Consider the following 17604-nt stretch of genomic DNA (forward strand, 5'->3'; position numbering starts at 1 on the left):
CGGCAGACGAAATACCTATTTCTTTACTACCCACAAGGAGATAAACACAGAGGGGACAAACAAGGACAGACACACGGATTAAGTCGATTACATCGACCCCCAGTGCGTAACTGGTACTTAATTTATCGACCTCGAAAGGATGAAAGGCAAAGTCGACCTCGGCGGAATTTGAACTCAGAACGTAACGGCAGACGAAATACGGCTACGCATTTCGCCCGGCGTGCTAACGTTTCTGCCAGCTCGCCGCTCCAACATTCAATGAACAATGCTGAGGCAGATGCATGGTTTTCACTCAGGTTGTAAGATATAAATAATCACGGACGCCATAAAACAGACCTGCTCTGAACAAGTAGAGAGCATGCTGTTATCTTTCTGTCAACAAGGGTGTGATGCAAGCATCAAAATGCATTACCTTCATAGCCACTTGGGTCGTTTCCCAGATAACCTTCGTCTCCTATGTGATGAACGAGGTGATGATTCCTCTAAGATTTAAGAAATATGGTACAAAGATACCAGTGACACCGGGGCACCTATATGAATGCAGATAACAGATGGGTCATTCACTATGGTTGTTATGGAGCAACTCACCACAGGAACTCTCTGCAATGTCACTTTCGTGAGAGATCTGAATAAATGTACATTGTATCAATGATAACTCTCTATGCTTATTTCACTGTTATCTGATTCTATGGATGTAATTTAATCATAAATAAGTTCTTCTATGAGACTTTTTTTTTTGGTTTCACCCAATAGGCAACAATAATGATTTGTTGTCCTCAGTTCTTGTACCCGATCAGTTGCATGCATAGCAATTACGAGTATAACATATCTCGATACCCCGAGATGATAGACAAAAAAAAAACGGACGGCATATTTAAAATCAGCGATCGAAATTTACCTAAAAACAGGCCATATCTCAAGCACCAAATTCTGTGTCCCTCTTTGAAACTATTGGGTCACTAGACTGATGGGGCACACAGGGGACGCAAAACCCAATGATACCCTAAGACGAGACGATATCACATTTCACTACATGTCACACACACGCGCACACACACACACACACACGCACACACACACACACACACACACACACACACGCCACTACACAACGGATATAAAGCATACAATATATACAGCTCCATAGCAGACATACCACTCTACTCTACACTCTTCATATCTCTCTATCTCTAGGCGTAGGAGTGGCTGTGTGATAAGTAGCTTGCTTACCAACCACATGGTTCCGGGTTCAGTCCCACTGCGTGGCACCTTGGGCAAGTGTCTTCTACTCGGGACGACCAAAGCCTTGTGAGTGGATTTGGTAGACAGAAACTGAAAGAAGTTCGTCGTATATATATATATATATATATATATATATGTGCGTGTGTGTATATTTCTGTGTCTGTGTTTGTCCCCCCCAACATCGCTTGACAACCTATGCTGGTGTGTTCACGTCCCCGTAACTTAGCGGTTCGGCAAAAGAACCGATAGTTACAAAGAATAAGTCCTGGGGTCGATTTGCTCAACTAAAGGCGGTGTTCTAGCATGGCCACAGTCAAATGACTGAAACAAGTAAAAGAGTAAAAGAGTAAATAAAAGATACTCCGCCCCACACACACACACTGCAGTCCATACCACAATCACCCTCTCCCCGCACACACACCCACCCACCAGCCATCACACTTCACAAACGCCACTACAACAAACTACGACACAGAACCGCTCCACACTGCCTTACGCCCCTCCACCCACCCACCATCAGCCCCACCCCCACCACCACCCTGCACTACACCACTCCATACGACCACTCCATACAACACCACACCGTGCCATAACAAACACGAAATCACCACGACACCCCTACACTGCCATACCACCCCCACCCCCTCCTATACCACCACAACATACCACTATAACTACCACCGCACCAATAATATACGAGATAAACAGATGACCGTCTTGCCTCACCCAGCCCCAGTCCCACCCGACTCTCTCTCTCCAGTTCAGATCTGTTTAACACATGCTTCTATCAACTAATTCACTGATTTATTTTACATCTGTCTTTCTGTCTTTCTCATCTCCCTTTATTATTTCACACTCTACCTACCTACCTACCTACCTACTAGCTACCTACCTACCTACCTACCTACCTACCTACCTACATACCTACCTACCTACCTACATACCTACCTACCTACCTACCTACCTACCTACCTACCTACCTACCTACCTACTTCACTACATACCTACCTGCCTATCTATCTATCTATCTATCTATCTATCTATCTATCTATCTATCTATCTATCTATCTATCTATCTATCTATCTATCTATCTATCTAGGCACAGCCATGCGCGCGCGTAAAATTTCACATCGCTATCTACAAAACGGTGTATTGCAAGTGTGTATATACGTATGTATATATGTATGTATGTATGTATGTATGTATGTATGTATGTATGTATGTATGTATGTATGTATGTATGTATGTATGTATGTATTTATGTATGTATGTGTATGTATGTATGTATGTATGTATGCATGCATGTATGTATGCATGTATACATTTACGTATGTACGTATGTATATGCATATACAACTGAGTATTTAACAAACAGTATATATACAGTGTGATAAAGAAATCAAGACAGACAACTGACAGACAGACAAACAGATAGATATATATAGTAGTTCAGAAGAAAGAAAGAAAGAAAGAGAGAGAGAGAGAGAGAGAGAGATAATAGATAGATAGATAGATAGATAGATAGATAGATAGATAGATAGATAGATAGATAGATAGATAGATAGATAGACAGATAGATAGACAGACAGATAGATAGATAGATAGATAGATAGATAGATAGATAGATAGATAGATAGATAGATAGATAGATAAACAAATAGATAGATAGATAGATAGATAGATAGATAGATAGAGAGGAGAGAGAGAGATAGATAGATAGATAGATAGATAGATGATAGATATACGTACATACATATATTACAAGAAGAAGTTAACAGAGATTTCGAAGTCACAGTCAGCCAGTTCCTTGTAAAAATAAATATGATACTGTAATAATGAGAAATGTTTTGTGTGATCCTACAATTAATGTTTGCTTTTATGTATAAATATACATAAAAGCAAAAACAAACATCAATACAGTTATGTGTGTGTGTGTGTGTGTGTGTGTGTGTGTGTGAGCGTGTGTGTGTGTAGGCATATACATAGATTTACATACACACATGCATACGTACATATATGTACACACATATGTATGTGTGTTTATCTATGAATGCGTTTGTGTGCGCGCACGAGTGTGTGTGTAGAGAGAGATAATAGAAAAAAAAATTAGTCATATGTTATGAAGGTATCGCTTATTAGTGTTTTTATACACAATTAAAAAAGATTAAAAAAAGTCTTCGAATTTTCCGAGAAAAACTAGACAAAAGTGTTTAAGCAGTATTTTATTTCATCTCATTAGAAAAATTCGAAGACTTTATTTATAGATGTGTTTAAAGAAACTCAGAAACGACACCATACCTTCATTTCTTGTAACTACTCTTTTTTATTATTATTGATATACTGCTCTGTATACCACCACCAACCATTTATTCGTAGATGCATGTGTGTGCGTATATATATATATATATATATATATTTCAAGATTAATCAGCCGAAATTGCGAAGATGATCTGGTTCTTGACTGATGACTGAGAGCTTCGAAAGTCCCGTTTGTGTGTTTTTTTGCCGTCTTCAAAATGTTTCACGTTCTTGTCCCAGTTTGTGTTATTTTTAACGTTTATCTATATACATGGCGGCTACGTACCCTACCCTTTAACCCTATACTGTATATATATATATATGTCTTCTGCTAAAGCCTCAGAATTGTCGGCTTTGTAAAGTGAATTCTATAATTAAAGATGTGGTTTCATCTATACGTCTTTAGTTGTCCAAAAATCTGAATTTCTCGAAATTCTAATGATATTTGGATTTTCTTTTCATAGACAAGGAATTACTTCGGATGAGTATTCTGTTTGCATTTATTGGTGACTGATTGTTGGACATAGTTAACCAAATTCTTTTAAAACTGAGTGTTTTATTGATATCTGCCTGGCTTTTTAATCGCTTTTGATCTTATCAATTATACATAGATGCATACATACATACATACATACATACATACTACATACATACATACATACATACATAATATATATATTTATATTTATATACACGTATGTGTATGATTGTGTATAGAAGAATATATTATTCAAAGAAATTCCAACTTTGATTTTCACGTTTTATTTACAATCTTATAATAATATAATATAATATAACGATTGAATTAGTACTTTCATGCATTAAACTATACAATCTTCAGGTTCATGTAGTAGTGGTGACAGTTATATTTTACAATTTACAACTCTCTCTCTCTCTGTATATATATATATATATATATATATATATATATATATAAAATACAGTGTACATTTAAACACATTAATAGGTTTCTATCATAGGACTCCCTTACGCTAGAAAGAACAGCGAAAGTCCAAACCACTAATTAGAGATAATTTCCTAAAGGGAGACCATGGTTTCTGACTTATTTTAGCAAACAAAATAATTTGCTAGGCGAAGTCTTCGTCAACAGGTACGCCAAGATTAAACATATAAGCACGAGGCCAATCCAGCATGTCGCTTTGAAAAAATTAAAATGTATAAGCAAGAGGAACATGCTGGATTGGCCTCGTGTTTATATGTTTAATCTTGGCGTACCTGTTGACGAAGGCTTCGTCTAGCAAATTATTTTGTTAGTTAAAATAAGTCAGAAACCATGGTCCAGGAAATAGATGGTAAATGTTTTTATTTTTCATTCACTTCGAGAATATATCCCTAATTAGTGGTTTGGACTTTAGCTGTTCTTTCTAGCGTTAGGGATTCCTATGATAGAAACCTCTTAATGTGTTTAAATGTACACTGTAGTTTATGCGAATAGTCTATTGACTAATTTTTCCATACGCTAGGCCACTGGTAGTGAAAAATTTCTAAAAGCTTTATTACCCTGATATTATTAATTATATATACATATATATATATTAATATGTATGTGTGCGTGCGTGCGTGTGTGTGGTGTGTGTGTGTGTGTGTGTGTGTGTGTGTGTGTGTGTGTGTGTATGTGTGTGTGTCTGTGTGTGTGTGTTCGTGTATCCCTGTAGATCAACTGTTCGGCAAATGAGATCAACAGAATAAGTACCAGGCTTTTAAAAATTAAATACTCGGGAAGGATTCGTTGGACTAAAATTCTTCAGAGGTGGTGTCCCCATATAAAGGCAGTCTGGAGACTACAACGAACAAGAGAAAATGTATGTACACTCACACACACACAATACATATATGCATATATATATATATATATTATATATATATATATATATATATATGTATGTATGTATGTATATATATGTATATATGTACATATATATACACATATATGTATGCATGTATGTATATATGTACATATATATACACATATATGTATGCATGTATATATATATATATATAAATTCATATATATATATATATATATACTTTGATACTTTGATACTTTGATACTTTGATAGGTTTCGGCCATTATTGGCCCAGGCCATGTCTAACTTAATAGCACCACCTGGTGAAGTCTTTCAAGTCAGAATTTGGGCACTATGGCCCACTCAAGTAGAGAGTTATTGTTTACAGAGACATATATATATATATATGTATGTATGTATATAAATATAAATATACATACATACACATATATATATATGTACACACACACACATACAAACGCATCTCGCTCTCTCTATGTGCGAGTGTGAGTGAGAGTATATGTATGCATGTTTACATACATACATACATACATACATACATACATACATACATACATACATACATACATACATACATACATACATACATACATACATACATACATACATACATACATACATACATATATATATACATACACCGCACTATACACACAAATACAAATCGATCTAACTATTTAGAAGCGCAATCGTTTGTATGTCGGCTTGTCTGTCTGTCTGTCTATCCATACAGTCGTCGGTAAGTAAAGATTCGATGGTAACAGAAGGAAGGACTGTAGCTCGATGTGTTGACGTCACAGACCACCATCTACGCTGCCATGGCGTGGCGTGGGGCACCAAGTAAAGAACGGGGTGGTCGATAGATAATATTGGTTACGGGTGGGTCACCTACCGAAGATATAATTAGTGGGCTGTCAGATGTTAAATTGAGGCCATCTATACGCTGTATATAAGCGTGTGTATGCGATGTATACATACATACGTACATACATATATACATACATACATACTACATACATACATACATACATACATACATACATGTATATATGTATGTATGAATATATATTAAAAGTTTCAAGCAAAGTGACTCAGCGTGTCCGGCGTTATAGTAGTTTTGTATATGCGTGTGTATGTGTGCGTGTGTGTATTCGTGTGGTAACACCACACACACACACACCACACACACACACATATATATATATATATATATATATATATGCATATTGCATTATATATGTGTGTGTTTGTATGTAGGTGTGTGCGTGCGTGCGTGTCTATGCACGTGTGCGCGTGTCTATGTATGTGTGCATGTGTATAGATGTGTATGTTGGTGTGTGTATATAAATGTGTGTGGCTTAAACATCGAACCATCCTACAAACTTTATGTTCGGTCAAAGCTCGTTAGAATACAAAGAGAAAACAAAAGGCACACACATATATACGCATGCACACATAGGTACTTTGGTTGTAGTGTGGTTGTAAGTGCTATTGCGTTGCACACACAAAAGTGAACTCAACAGCTCAACAAGAGTAAATAGTTTTTGATCAAAAATAATAATTCCGACTTCCAGCATTCCGTTACATATTTCTCTTGCATATTTCTCAGAGGGCGGATGGTATATATCTCTCGGTCAATGTTTATCAGTGTGGTTTGATATAGTTTCACTTCGAGCTCGTCTTGCGAAAGAGATTTTGGCCCATGAACCAAGATAATATTCCCAAATGACATATATAGGGATCATAGAAGGAAAATTCAAAATACGATATTACAACCAGCCATCTAACTTCAGGAATATCGAAGGCGACACACAACTAAGCTTTCTAGCTATATCTAATCGCTGAAGTATTTAACCTTCGACTGCAGTGCCAAAATAAAAACAAAAAGTAAATACTTGAGAAATTCAAGTCATACAGGAATGACAGAAAAAAACGCCTGTTGGGTCGCCTGGAAGATTTAGCAGGCGAAGAGTTACTCCCCGGAATCTACCAATGATAGATGAACTGATATCAAGATTGCATCTTAATCCTTGTTAAATAGAGAGATATGCAACAGATATAATGTATCAATCAACGAAGCCGTATTTAGTTTCTTCAGAGAATAACATATAAGCATTTTGTAAGTTATAAATAACCATACAAATGGAAACCCTTCAACGCATTATTCGCTTTGTTATTTGAAGACACCTCAACCATATTGCTAAGGATAACTGTATTCTCACCCCACCACTCTCTCACACCCCTTCTTCTCTCTCTGGTTTTCATTCTCTTCCTCCGAGGTCTCTCTCTCTCTCTCTCTCTCTCTGTATCTCACACACATATACTTCCTCTTATTTCTTCCGCCTTTACCTTCTCCTCTTCCAGCTCCTCCTCCTCCTTCGTCTTCTTCTTCTTCTTCTTCTTCTTCTTCTTCTTCTGATGATGATGATGAATGATGATGATGATGATGATGATGCTGATGATGATGATGACGATGACGATGATGATGATGATGATGATGACGATGACGATGATGATGATGATGATATATACACACACACACACACACGCACATACACATGCACACACACACACACACACACACACACACACACACAGATGCATATATTATACATGTTTAGGTGTTCAACGGATATATCAGATTCGTGGTGCAAAGAGAGTGGGAAAAGTGAATTTATCCGTTCCTATGCACTCATTAGGCCACACTTGGGACAAACTGGATACTCTTTTTAAAAATGATGAATCCTCAAGTGAAACGCCTAACACAGAGAACAGTTCCTGCGTTTGTAACCCCACGTGGAAGGCCCAATAAGGAAGGCAAAAACAAAGCAACCCTCAACAAGGATATTTAAGTTTACGGAGATGAAGAAATTGAAAAAAGAAAGAAAAATGAAAGCTTCTAAGAAAAGCAGTCTCAATGTCACCTCCCAAAACGGCAGAAAAGGCTGCACATCAAAAGAAAAAACATAGAAAGAAGCAGCAGAAAGAATAAAAAAAGAAAAACGGCACGTGAAGTGAGTACCATTTGCAAATTCCATTTAAAAGGTGTCTGCTGGCATGGTGAGAGGAGGTCGAATGAAACCCATAGCAAACAGCACTTTCTGCTTCACCAACAAGGCAAGACAAAACCTTGACCAGGGGAACTTGTACTTCAGTACAGACTCGCAGCGAAGGTCACTAAAAAGCTGCATGCAGATGCAGTGAGAGCTGCAACCATAGACCAGCAGAATTTCTAAGTGTGGCACAAAAATAGTGCTGCAGCTGACATGAATGCAAACTAAGTTAAGCCATACATACTCACACAAGAGACCGCCTCTAATAATAGACCCAGGTTTGCTATCATTGCAGCAAAGCGTAAATCACACCAATTCTTTTGATAAATATCACAGGCCTCCTACAAAACAACTGCAAGCACAAACTGCATACTTGAGGGAACTTTTTGCATGCAATCAAGCAATATTCACTGCGCTTAAGGTGAATATTGAGGCATAAATGATGCAGAGGTACACATATTTATGTATGCTGTATTCCATACAGATAGAAGAGAAAGAAATCATGTTGTCACATTCAAACTCGCGAGTGAGCGAGTGAGTGAGTGAGTGAGTAAGCGAGTGAGTGAGTGAGTGAGTGAGCGAGTGAGCGAGTGAGTGAGTGAGTGAACGAGCGAGCGAGTGAGTGAGTGAGGGAACGAGCGAGTGAGTGAGTGAGTGAGCGAGTGAGTGAGTGAACGAGCGAGTGAGTGAGTGAGTGAGTAAGCGAGTGAGTGAGCGAGTGAGTGAGCGAGTGAGCGAGTGAGTGAGTGAGTGAGCGAGCGAGCGAGTAGCGAGCGAGCGAGTGAGTGAGTGAACGAGCGAGTGAGTAAGTGAGCGAGTGAGTGAGTGAACGAGCGAGTGAGTGAGTGAGCGAGCGAGTAAGTGAGTGAGCGAGTGAGTGAGTGAACGAGCGAGTGAGTGAACGAGCGAGTGAGTGAGTGAGTGAGCGAGCGAGTAAGTGAGTGAGCGAGTGAGTGAGTGAACGAGCGAGTGAGTGAGTGAGTTAGCGAGCGAGTAAGTGAGTGAGCGAGTGAGTGAGTGAACGAGCGAGTGAGTGAACGAGCGAGTGAGTGAGTGAGTGAGTGAGTGAGAAAGCGAGTGAGTGAGCGAGTGAGCGAGTGAGTGAGTGAGTGAGCGAGCGAGTGAGTGAGTGAGTGACCGAGCGAGTGAGTGAGTGAGCGAGCGAGTGAGTGAGTGAGTGAACGAGCGAGTGAGTGAGTGAGTGAGCGAGCGAGTAAGTGAGTGAGCGAGTGAGTGAGTGAACGAGCGAGTGAGTGAGTGAGTGAACGAGTGAGTGAGTGAACGAGCGAGTGAGTGAGTGAGCGAGCGAGTGAGTGAGTGAGTGAGTGAGTGAAGTGAGTGAGTGAGTGAGTGAGTGAGTGAGTGAACGAGCGAGTGAGTGAGTGAGTGAGCGAGTGAGTGAACGAGCGAGTGAGTGAACGAGCGAGTTGAGTGAACGAGCGAGTGAGTGAACGAGCGAGTGACTGAGCGAGTGACTGAGTGAGCGAGTGAGTGAGTGAGTGAACGAGCGAGTGAGTGAGTGAACGAGCGAGTGAGTGAGTGAGCGAGTGAGCGAGTGAACGAGCGAGTGAGTGAGCAAGCGAGTGAGTGAAAAGCGAGTGAGTGAATAAGTGAATAAGTGAATAAGTGAATGAGCGAGTGAGTGAGCGAGTGAGTGAGCGAGTGAGTGAGTGAGTGAGTGAGTGAGTGAGCAAGCGAGTGAGTGAATGAGTGAGTGAGTGCATGAGTGAGCGAGTTTGAGTTCGTGTGTCTGCGTGTAGATGAATAAATTTAATGATAGTTTCGTCACCAATTTTATGTTGAATCCTTCACAATCGTTTAATCGTACACTTAACCCGATTCTCAGGTAGAATCCCCATGGCAAAAGTCTGACCAGGCCGGACCTTACACGTACAGTTCATCCAAAAGGTTTCGTCAATTCGCGTTTATTGACAAGCTTGGGTCAACGGTGTGTGTGTGTGTGTGTGTGTCTGTGTGTGTGTGTGTGTGAAGGAATAGTGAATTCATTTGAAGATGCTCCGTAGAAGGATCGTACCTGTGATTCCATGGTTGAGAAAGGAACTTCTTAATCACTCACTCAATCATACTTGTGTCCGCATACACATAAACAAACAATACACACACACAACCATAAACAAAAAGCAATTCCGCACACACATACACCAACACATACTGTTTTCTCAATAGGGCGGTGTTTTGATTCCTTACTTTAACATAACAAGGAAGAGAGAGAGAGAGGTGGGGAGAGGAAGGGAAGAGAGAGAGAGAGATGTGTAAGAGTGGGGGATAAACAGAACTTACAAGTTTATAAAGTATTCTACAGACTAAATTAATCTCTCTGTCTACTGATGTATTTGTTGGTAAAATGTGTGTGTGTGTGTGTGTGTATATATAGGTATGCATGTATGTATGTATATATACATACACACACGCACACATATATATGCATATATGCATGTATGTATGTATGTATGTATATATGTATGAATGTACGTATGTTTAGGATATCCAAATGTATTGTGTAAATACGAATTTATACAATAACACTTCGAAATGTGCATGTATACAAATAGTCATACATGCGCGCACACACACACACACACACACGCACACACACACACACACACACACACACACACACATATATATATATACATACATATGTATGTTTGTATGCATGTATATATATATATATATGTGATTATATATATATATACACACACTTACATATATATATATACATACACACACACACACGCATACACACACGCACACACACACACACACACACACACATATATATATGTAGAGGGAGAGAGACAAACAGACAGACAGACAGACAGGTAGATAGATAGATAGATAGATAGATAGATAGATAGTAGATAGATAGATAGATATAGATAGATAGATAGATAGATAGATAGATAGATAGATGCACTTACATACGTACACATGCACACGTACAAACACAGGTAGATGCAGATTCCCACATACATACAAATACATATACACCAACACGAACTCGTTTCTTATCTATCATACAATATAAATTACACACTCAAATCTGTCTGTCACAAAAATTTTCATCGCTTTAGGATTTCAATCTAACGTTTGCCTCAGAAATCTACGTATCATTTTTCGGTCTGTCAATTCGTATATTTCCGCAGGGGCAGAAGTGAATTGGTGTGGCAGAGACATACGTACCTTTGCGTCCTGGGTTCTCCTCCTGCCAATGCTTAAAACTGCAATTTTATGCTTTGGGGGCCAATAAAATAAAAGTAGCAATTAAGAACTGCCGTTCATTTAATCAGCTATTTCTTCCAGAACACAAAATTACGTGGTCTTATACAACATAGCCGGACAAAATGCTTCGCGGAATTTTGTCCGTCTTTATGTTCCATATTCAAATGCTGCTGAATTCGACTTTGCCTTTCGTCCTTTCGGATTCGATAAAAACAAGGACCAGTTACGTACTGGGGTCGTTGTGATCGCCAACCCACCCCACCAAATTTCAGGCTTTGTGCCTATAGTTAAAAGGATTATTGTTATTATTATTATTATTATTATTATTATTATTATTATTATTTAAGGCGGCGAGATGACAGAAATGTTAACACACCGGGCGAAATGCTTAGCGGTATTTCGTCTGTCTACACGTTCTGAGTTCAAATTCCGCCGAGATTGACTTTGAGTTTCATCCTTTCGCTGTCGATAAATTAAGTACCAGTGAAACACTGGGGTCGATGTAATCTGAACAATCGTACGAGATTATGACAGCTATGAAACTATAAACATGTAATAACCGGAAAACACCAGGAAATTATGGGCTCTCAAATTTCGAGTTAAAATTTTATATACAACGCACACACACATACACACACATGTATGTATGTATGTATGTATGTATGTATGTATGTATGTATGTATGTATGCATGCATGCATGTATGTATGTATGTATGTATGCATGTATGTATTCATGTATGTATGTATGTGTGACCGTCAACACGTCTTGTGTTCATCTCCCATGTTCCTGCCTCTAGGCTTTCACTTAATACACGTCAGCTCAATTTGAATCATTCTCAGTCGAAAGACGCCTGTTGTTATTTCTTGTTGTTGTATTCGTAACTGTGTACCATGTTCTCCGTTTTTTTTGTTTGTTTTCTTTTTTCGTCTTTGTTGCCGTACACATTCGCTAGCTTTCTTACAAAGGGGTTTAATGCTCTTTGCTTAGACTTTTTGGGAGACAACCAGATAGCATCATCTCAAGTGTAACTGTCGAAATGGTCTTGTTCCGAACGTTTTAATGCTCTGTATTGCGATTTTGTTCCATTTATATATATATATATAATGTATATATATATATATATATATATATATATATATATATATATATATATATATAAACAACATACATACATACATACATACATTACTACATACATACATACATACATACATACATACATACATACATATATACACACACGCGAGGGGTGTCCATTAAAAATTTCCTTTGACCCACTTCCGTTTATTGCAGGAAACGGAACTTGTACAGGTATAATTATATGTCTTTACATGTCATATTGTGAATTGCAGCTTTTCACTTGTATTTGTTTGTCTTTTACGGCTGTTGAAGTGGATGAAGGTGTTATAACGATGGCTGTTGAATACAGATCAGTGATCAGGTTTTTATACTTGAAAGGTCGTACACCAAAAGAGATTTTCGATGAGATGAAAGAAGTTTATGGTGACGATGCACCACCATACGACGTAGTCAAGCACTGGCATCACCAGTTCAAATATGGTCGGACATCGGTGGATAGTGCTCCTATTCCTGGACGACCACATTCCGCCATTAATGACGACACCATCCATAAAGCGGAATCCACCAGTTTGGAGGATCACCGTATAACTATTGGGCACCTAGCCCAAGAAATGAAGATATGCGTAGGGTCTGTGGAAAAAAATCATTTACGAACATTTACACATGCGGAAGTTGTCTACACGATAGATTCCCCGGATGCTCACATCTTTTCTGAAGCAAGAACGAGTCAATTGCTCCCAGGCTCTTTTGGCAAGAAAAGGAGGAGAACTTTGTGCCAAGAAAAGGAGGAGAACTTTTTCGACAGACTTATCACACAGGAGGAAATATGGGTCCATCTGTATGATCCTGACGCTAAAGTCCAGTCGAAGCAATGGAGGCATAATAACTCACCACTTCCAAAGAAGGCTCATGTCCAATCCTCAGCAGGCAAGGTGATGCTCACAGTCTTTTGGGACCAGCACAGAGTAGTGATGATAGATATTCTGGCAAAGGGCACCATAATTAACGGGGCATACCATGCTTCTCTGCTGCAGGAATTGTGGGACGCCATCAAATCATAGAGACGTGGTAAAAATTTATAGGATAGTTGAGATCAATTGGTAATAAACAAAACCTTAACTTTAGAAGGAAAAAGAAAGGTTTGAGCATCAGATGAACTGACTACTAAGAGACTTTTGGCATCATTCTCTATACGCGGAACCCGAAAATTGTTATGTGAAAATGCAAGCAATTGTACAGATGCAGACAAAAGATTTAATTAGGTCTAATCTAGTCTTGATTATATTATTTCAAGGATAATGGCGACAACCCTCTACTCTTCCTTCTGCCTGGCGCTGATATATTTTGCCGACATGCTAAATCAGATCAAACTTGATTCAAAAACAAGTGTTATGGAAGGATAATCTACCATCTTTATTATATGGATGACCTCAAATTTTACAATACATATGATAATTAACAAAAACACACAGCTACAGACAATATACAGTTTCAGAATAAGAACTGATATTAAATATCATATTAGAAAAATGCACCAAGACTCATTGAAAAAGGAGATTGATAAAAACCAGTGATATCATGTTAGACAACGAAACCACGGTAAGTGAATTAGACCAAAGAAAGACTTACTGTGACTTAGAAATCAATGTAATAGACAGTGCACAAAACTTGCACAACTAGAAGACAAGTTCAAGACTTTTATCGAATTGATATTTAATACAGAACTAATAAGATAGTCATAAGTTATAATTAAAATATTCTCAACTGAAAATAAAATGGATGAGAGAAACTAGAGAGGAAAACCTCAAAAGAACCAAGCAATGTGAAAGAGAGGTTGAAGTGACACAAAATTGTGAAAAGAAACGAGAAACAATAACAGAGATTGTGTAAAAGCAAAAATGAGGACACAGAATGCTATGCTAAAGCGATGACAGAGTAAGTACTTACGTGAATAATACATTTAAAAATGACTGAATAACATGGAAATGGACGAAAAAAAATCGTAACTGTGACTGAGAAAACCAGAACTCAAAAACTGAAATAGAAAAATTTGTTGTTGTCCAAGACAAATACCTTCCAATAAGAACTGGGGAAAAAAAAGGGAAATATAATGAAAGAAAACACAAATAGTAATACATGTATGGAGGATGTGAAGAAACAATAATTTTCTGGTTGTTTAGTTTTAAGCAACAGAGAATATATATAACCTGAATGTTAAGTTAGAAAGCAGAAAGGTTCCTTATAATACTAAGTTCTTTTGGAATTATCTTAAAAGAGATGTGGGCAAATAAACAATAAAGAGAAAATGGGAGTAGAAGGCTTAGCGCACACATATTGCGTAGAATAATTGCAATACAATAAAACAGGCATTAAAACATAAGAAAACACTGCAAGTGCCCAAGGCATATAGAACTGCGCTCGGTTGTGTAATGAAAACACGCAATACGCACTAGACAACTGGAATACTGCTGATATCACCACCACCACCACCACCATCATTACAACTACTACTACTACTACTATACTACTACTACTACTACTACTACTAATAATAATAATAATAATAATAATAATAATAATAATAATAATAAATACAAGACAGGAATAAAGACAGAAAGAAAATTAAAAGAAGAAAAGAAGGAAACCGAAGAAAACTCAATCTTGCGAAAACGAAATACTGACATGGGTTCACAAATAGATAAATAATAAATAAATAAATAAATAAATGGCTAAATAAACCAATAAGATGATATAAAAATATACAGATAAAAATCTTGTTTTATTCGGCCCTTCCACTTGATGGCTTCTCGTCGGTTGGCAAATGGTAGAAGGCGTTGCGGAAAGCTGGTGTGCTTGTCTTGAGCGAACGAAACGTATAAAGGTAGTCAAAAAATATAAAACAAAAGCAAAACAAAGCCAGAAAAAGGAAATTAGCTACCTGTCTAAACAGGTTTATTATGATAGACATATCTGTCTGTATAGAATATTCTGTCTAAGAGATTTATGTGTGATTCGCTTTGTATTGAGTGAAAGAGCAATTAATAGCTTTGCCGTGGCTGCCTTACGTTGGAACATGAGAGAGAGCCACCTACCGACAGTGACGTAGAGACACGAAATGGGAGAACAGCGAATGTTTGAGGTAAGATCAACGTAACGAAGAAATAAAGCTATGAGCAATCGCACACACACACACACACACACACACACACAAATTAAACTATACATATGTTTCAATTTCTGCCTATGTGGTTATGCGTGCGTGCGTGTGTGGCAGAATCGTTAGCACGCCGGGCGAAATGCGTAGCCGTATTTCGTCTGTCGTTACGTTCCGAGTTCAAATTCCGCCGAGGTTGACTTTGCCTTTCATCCTTTCGGGGTCAATAAAATAAGTACCAGTTATGCACTGGGGTCGATGTAATCGACTTAATCCGTTTGTCTGTCCTTGTTTGTCTCCTCTGTGTTTAGCCCCTTGTGGGTAGTAAAGAAATATATGCGTACATTCATACGTGTGTGTGTGTGTGTGTGTGTGTGTAAAAAAAAAGGCGCGTGGCTTAGTGGTTAGCGTATTTGGCTCTCGGTCGTAAGGTCCTGAGTTCGATACCCAGCAACGCGTTATTTCATTGAGCAAGACACTTTATTTCCCATTCCCCAATTTCACTCAGCTGGCAAAAATGAGTTGTACCTGTAATTCAAAGGGCCAACTTTGTCACATTCTGTGTCATGCTGCCCCCCCCCCCGCGAGAACTACCTGAAGAGTATGTGTCTGTGGAATACTCAGTCACTTGCACGTTAATTTCACGAGCAGGCTGTTCCGTTGATCGGATCAACTAAAAACACTTGTCGTCGTAACCGACGAAGTGACGAAGTGACATATATGTATATAAAGAAAATCTCCCAAATGAAACACCTTCCAAATTCTGGGCATTCTCTTGTCTATCATCAAGTTTTACAAAGCAGTTCTATATTTAAGAGGTGAGGAATTATGTATACATTATTTACATTATTTACATTTGACGGCTATTTGTCCTCATATTGTTTGTTGTTAACACAACGTTTCGGCTGATATATCCTCCAACATTCATCAGGTGTCTTGGGGAAATTTTGAACTTGGTTTCTCATTCCTGAGGTATTTTTTAATGTTGCTGTTGTTGTGTTGTTATTATTATTATTATTATTATTATTATTATTATTTAGGTCACTGCCTGGAATTGAACTCGGAATCTTGGGGTTAGTAGTCCGCGCTCTTAACCACTACGCCACGAACATATGGCGTTGTGGTTAAGAGCGCAGACTACTAACCCCAAGATTCCGAGTTCGAATCCTAGCAGTTACCCGAATAATAATAATAATAATAATAATAATAATAATAATAACAACAACAAAAACATCGAAAAATACCTTAGGAATAAGAACGCAGGTTCGAAATTTCCCCAAGGCACCTGATGAAAGCTGGAGAGTATATCAGGCGAAACGTTGTGTTAACCACAAATAAAATGAGGACAAATATCTGTCAAATGTAAATAATGTAAATAATATATCAAATTTTACGACCTGTTGCAGAAGGGGCGCATCTTTTCGATTTGATGGCCAGATTTTTTAATTAATTCCTTTTAACTAAACACTTAGAAACTTTGGATACTGGTAGAATGTGTCACATAGAACGGGGTTTACTCTAAAAGTTTTTAACAAAATTTTATATTTTAGAAGTTGTCGTATTTGGGTAATTTTAACCAATCAATGACGTGTATTCAGCTGAAGAAAATTACTGCTGCTGTTTGCGAACAACTTCCAGGTCCACTCCCTTATCAAAATCCTTCTTTAATAACCAGAGAGGTCTCTATAGCAACATAGGTTTG

The 17604-nt window shown here is 38.2% G+C and overlaps 1 protein-coding gene across 1 annotated transcript; it reads left to right on the plus strand.

The window, feature by feature from the left end:
- Window positions 1-13155: 13155 nt before the first annotated feature.
- On the plus strand, window positions 13156-13809 carry LOC115213307. The gene has a single exon (XM_029782240.1). It carries the CDS (start codon window positions 13156-13158, stop codon window positions 13807-13809), a length of 654 nt encoding a protein of 217 aa, XP_029638100.1.
- The last annotated feature ends 3795 nt before the right edge of the window (window positions 13810-17604 follow it).

The sequence above is a fragment of the Octopus sinensis genome, linkage group LG6, assembly GCF_006345805.1.
Source record: "Octopus sinensis linkage group LG6, ASM634580v1, whole genome shotgun sequence".
Lineage (NCBI taxonomy): Eukaryota > Metazoa > Mollusca > Cephalopoda > Octopoda > Octopodidae > Octopus > Octopus sinensis.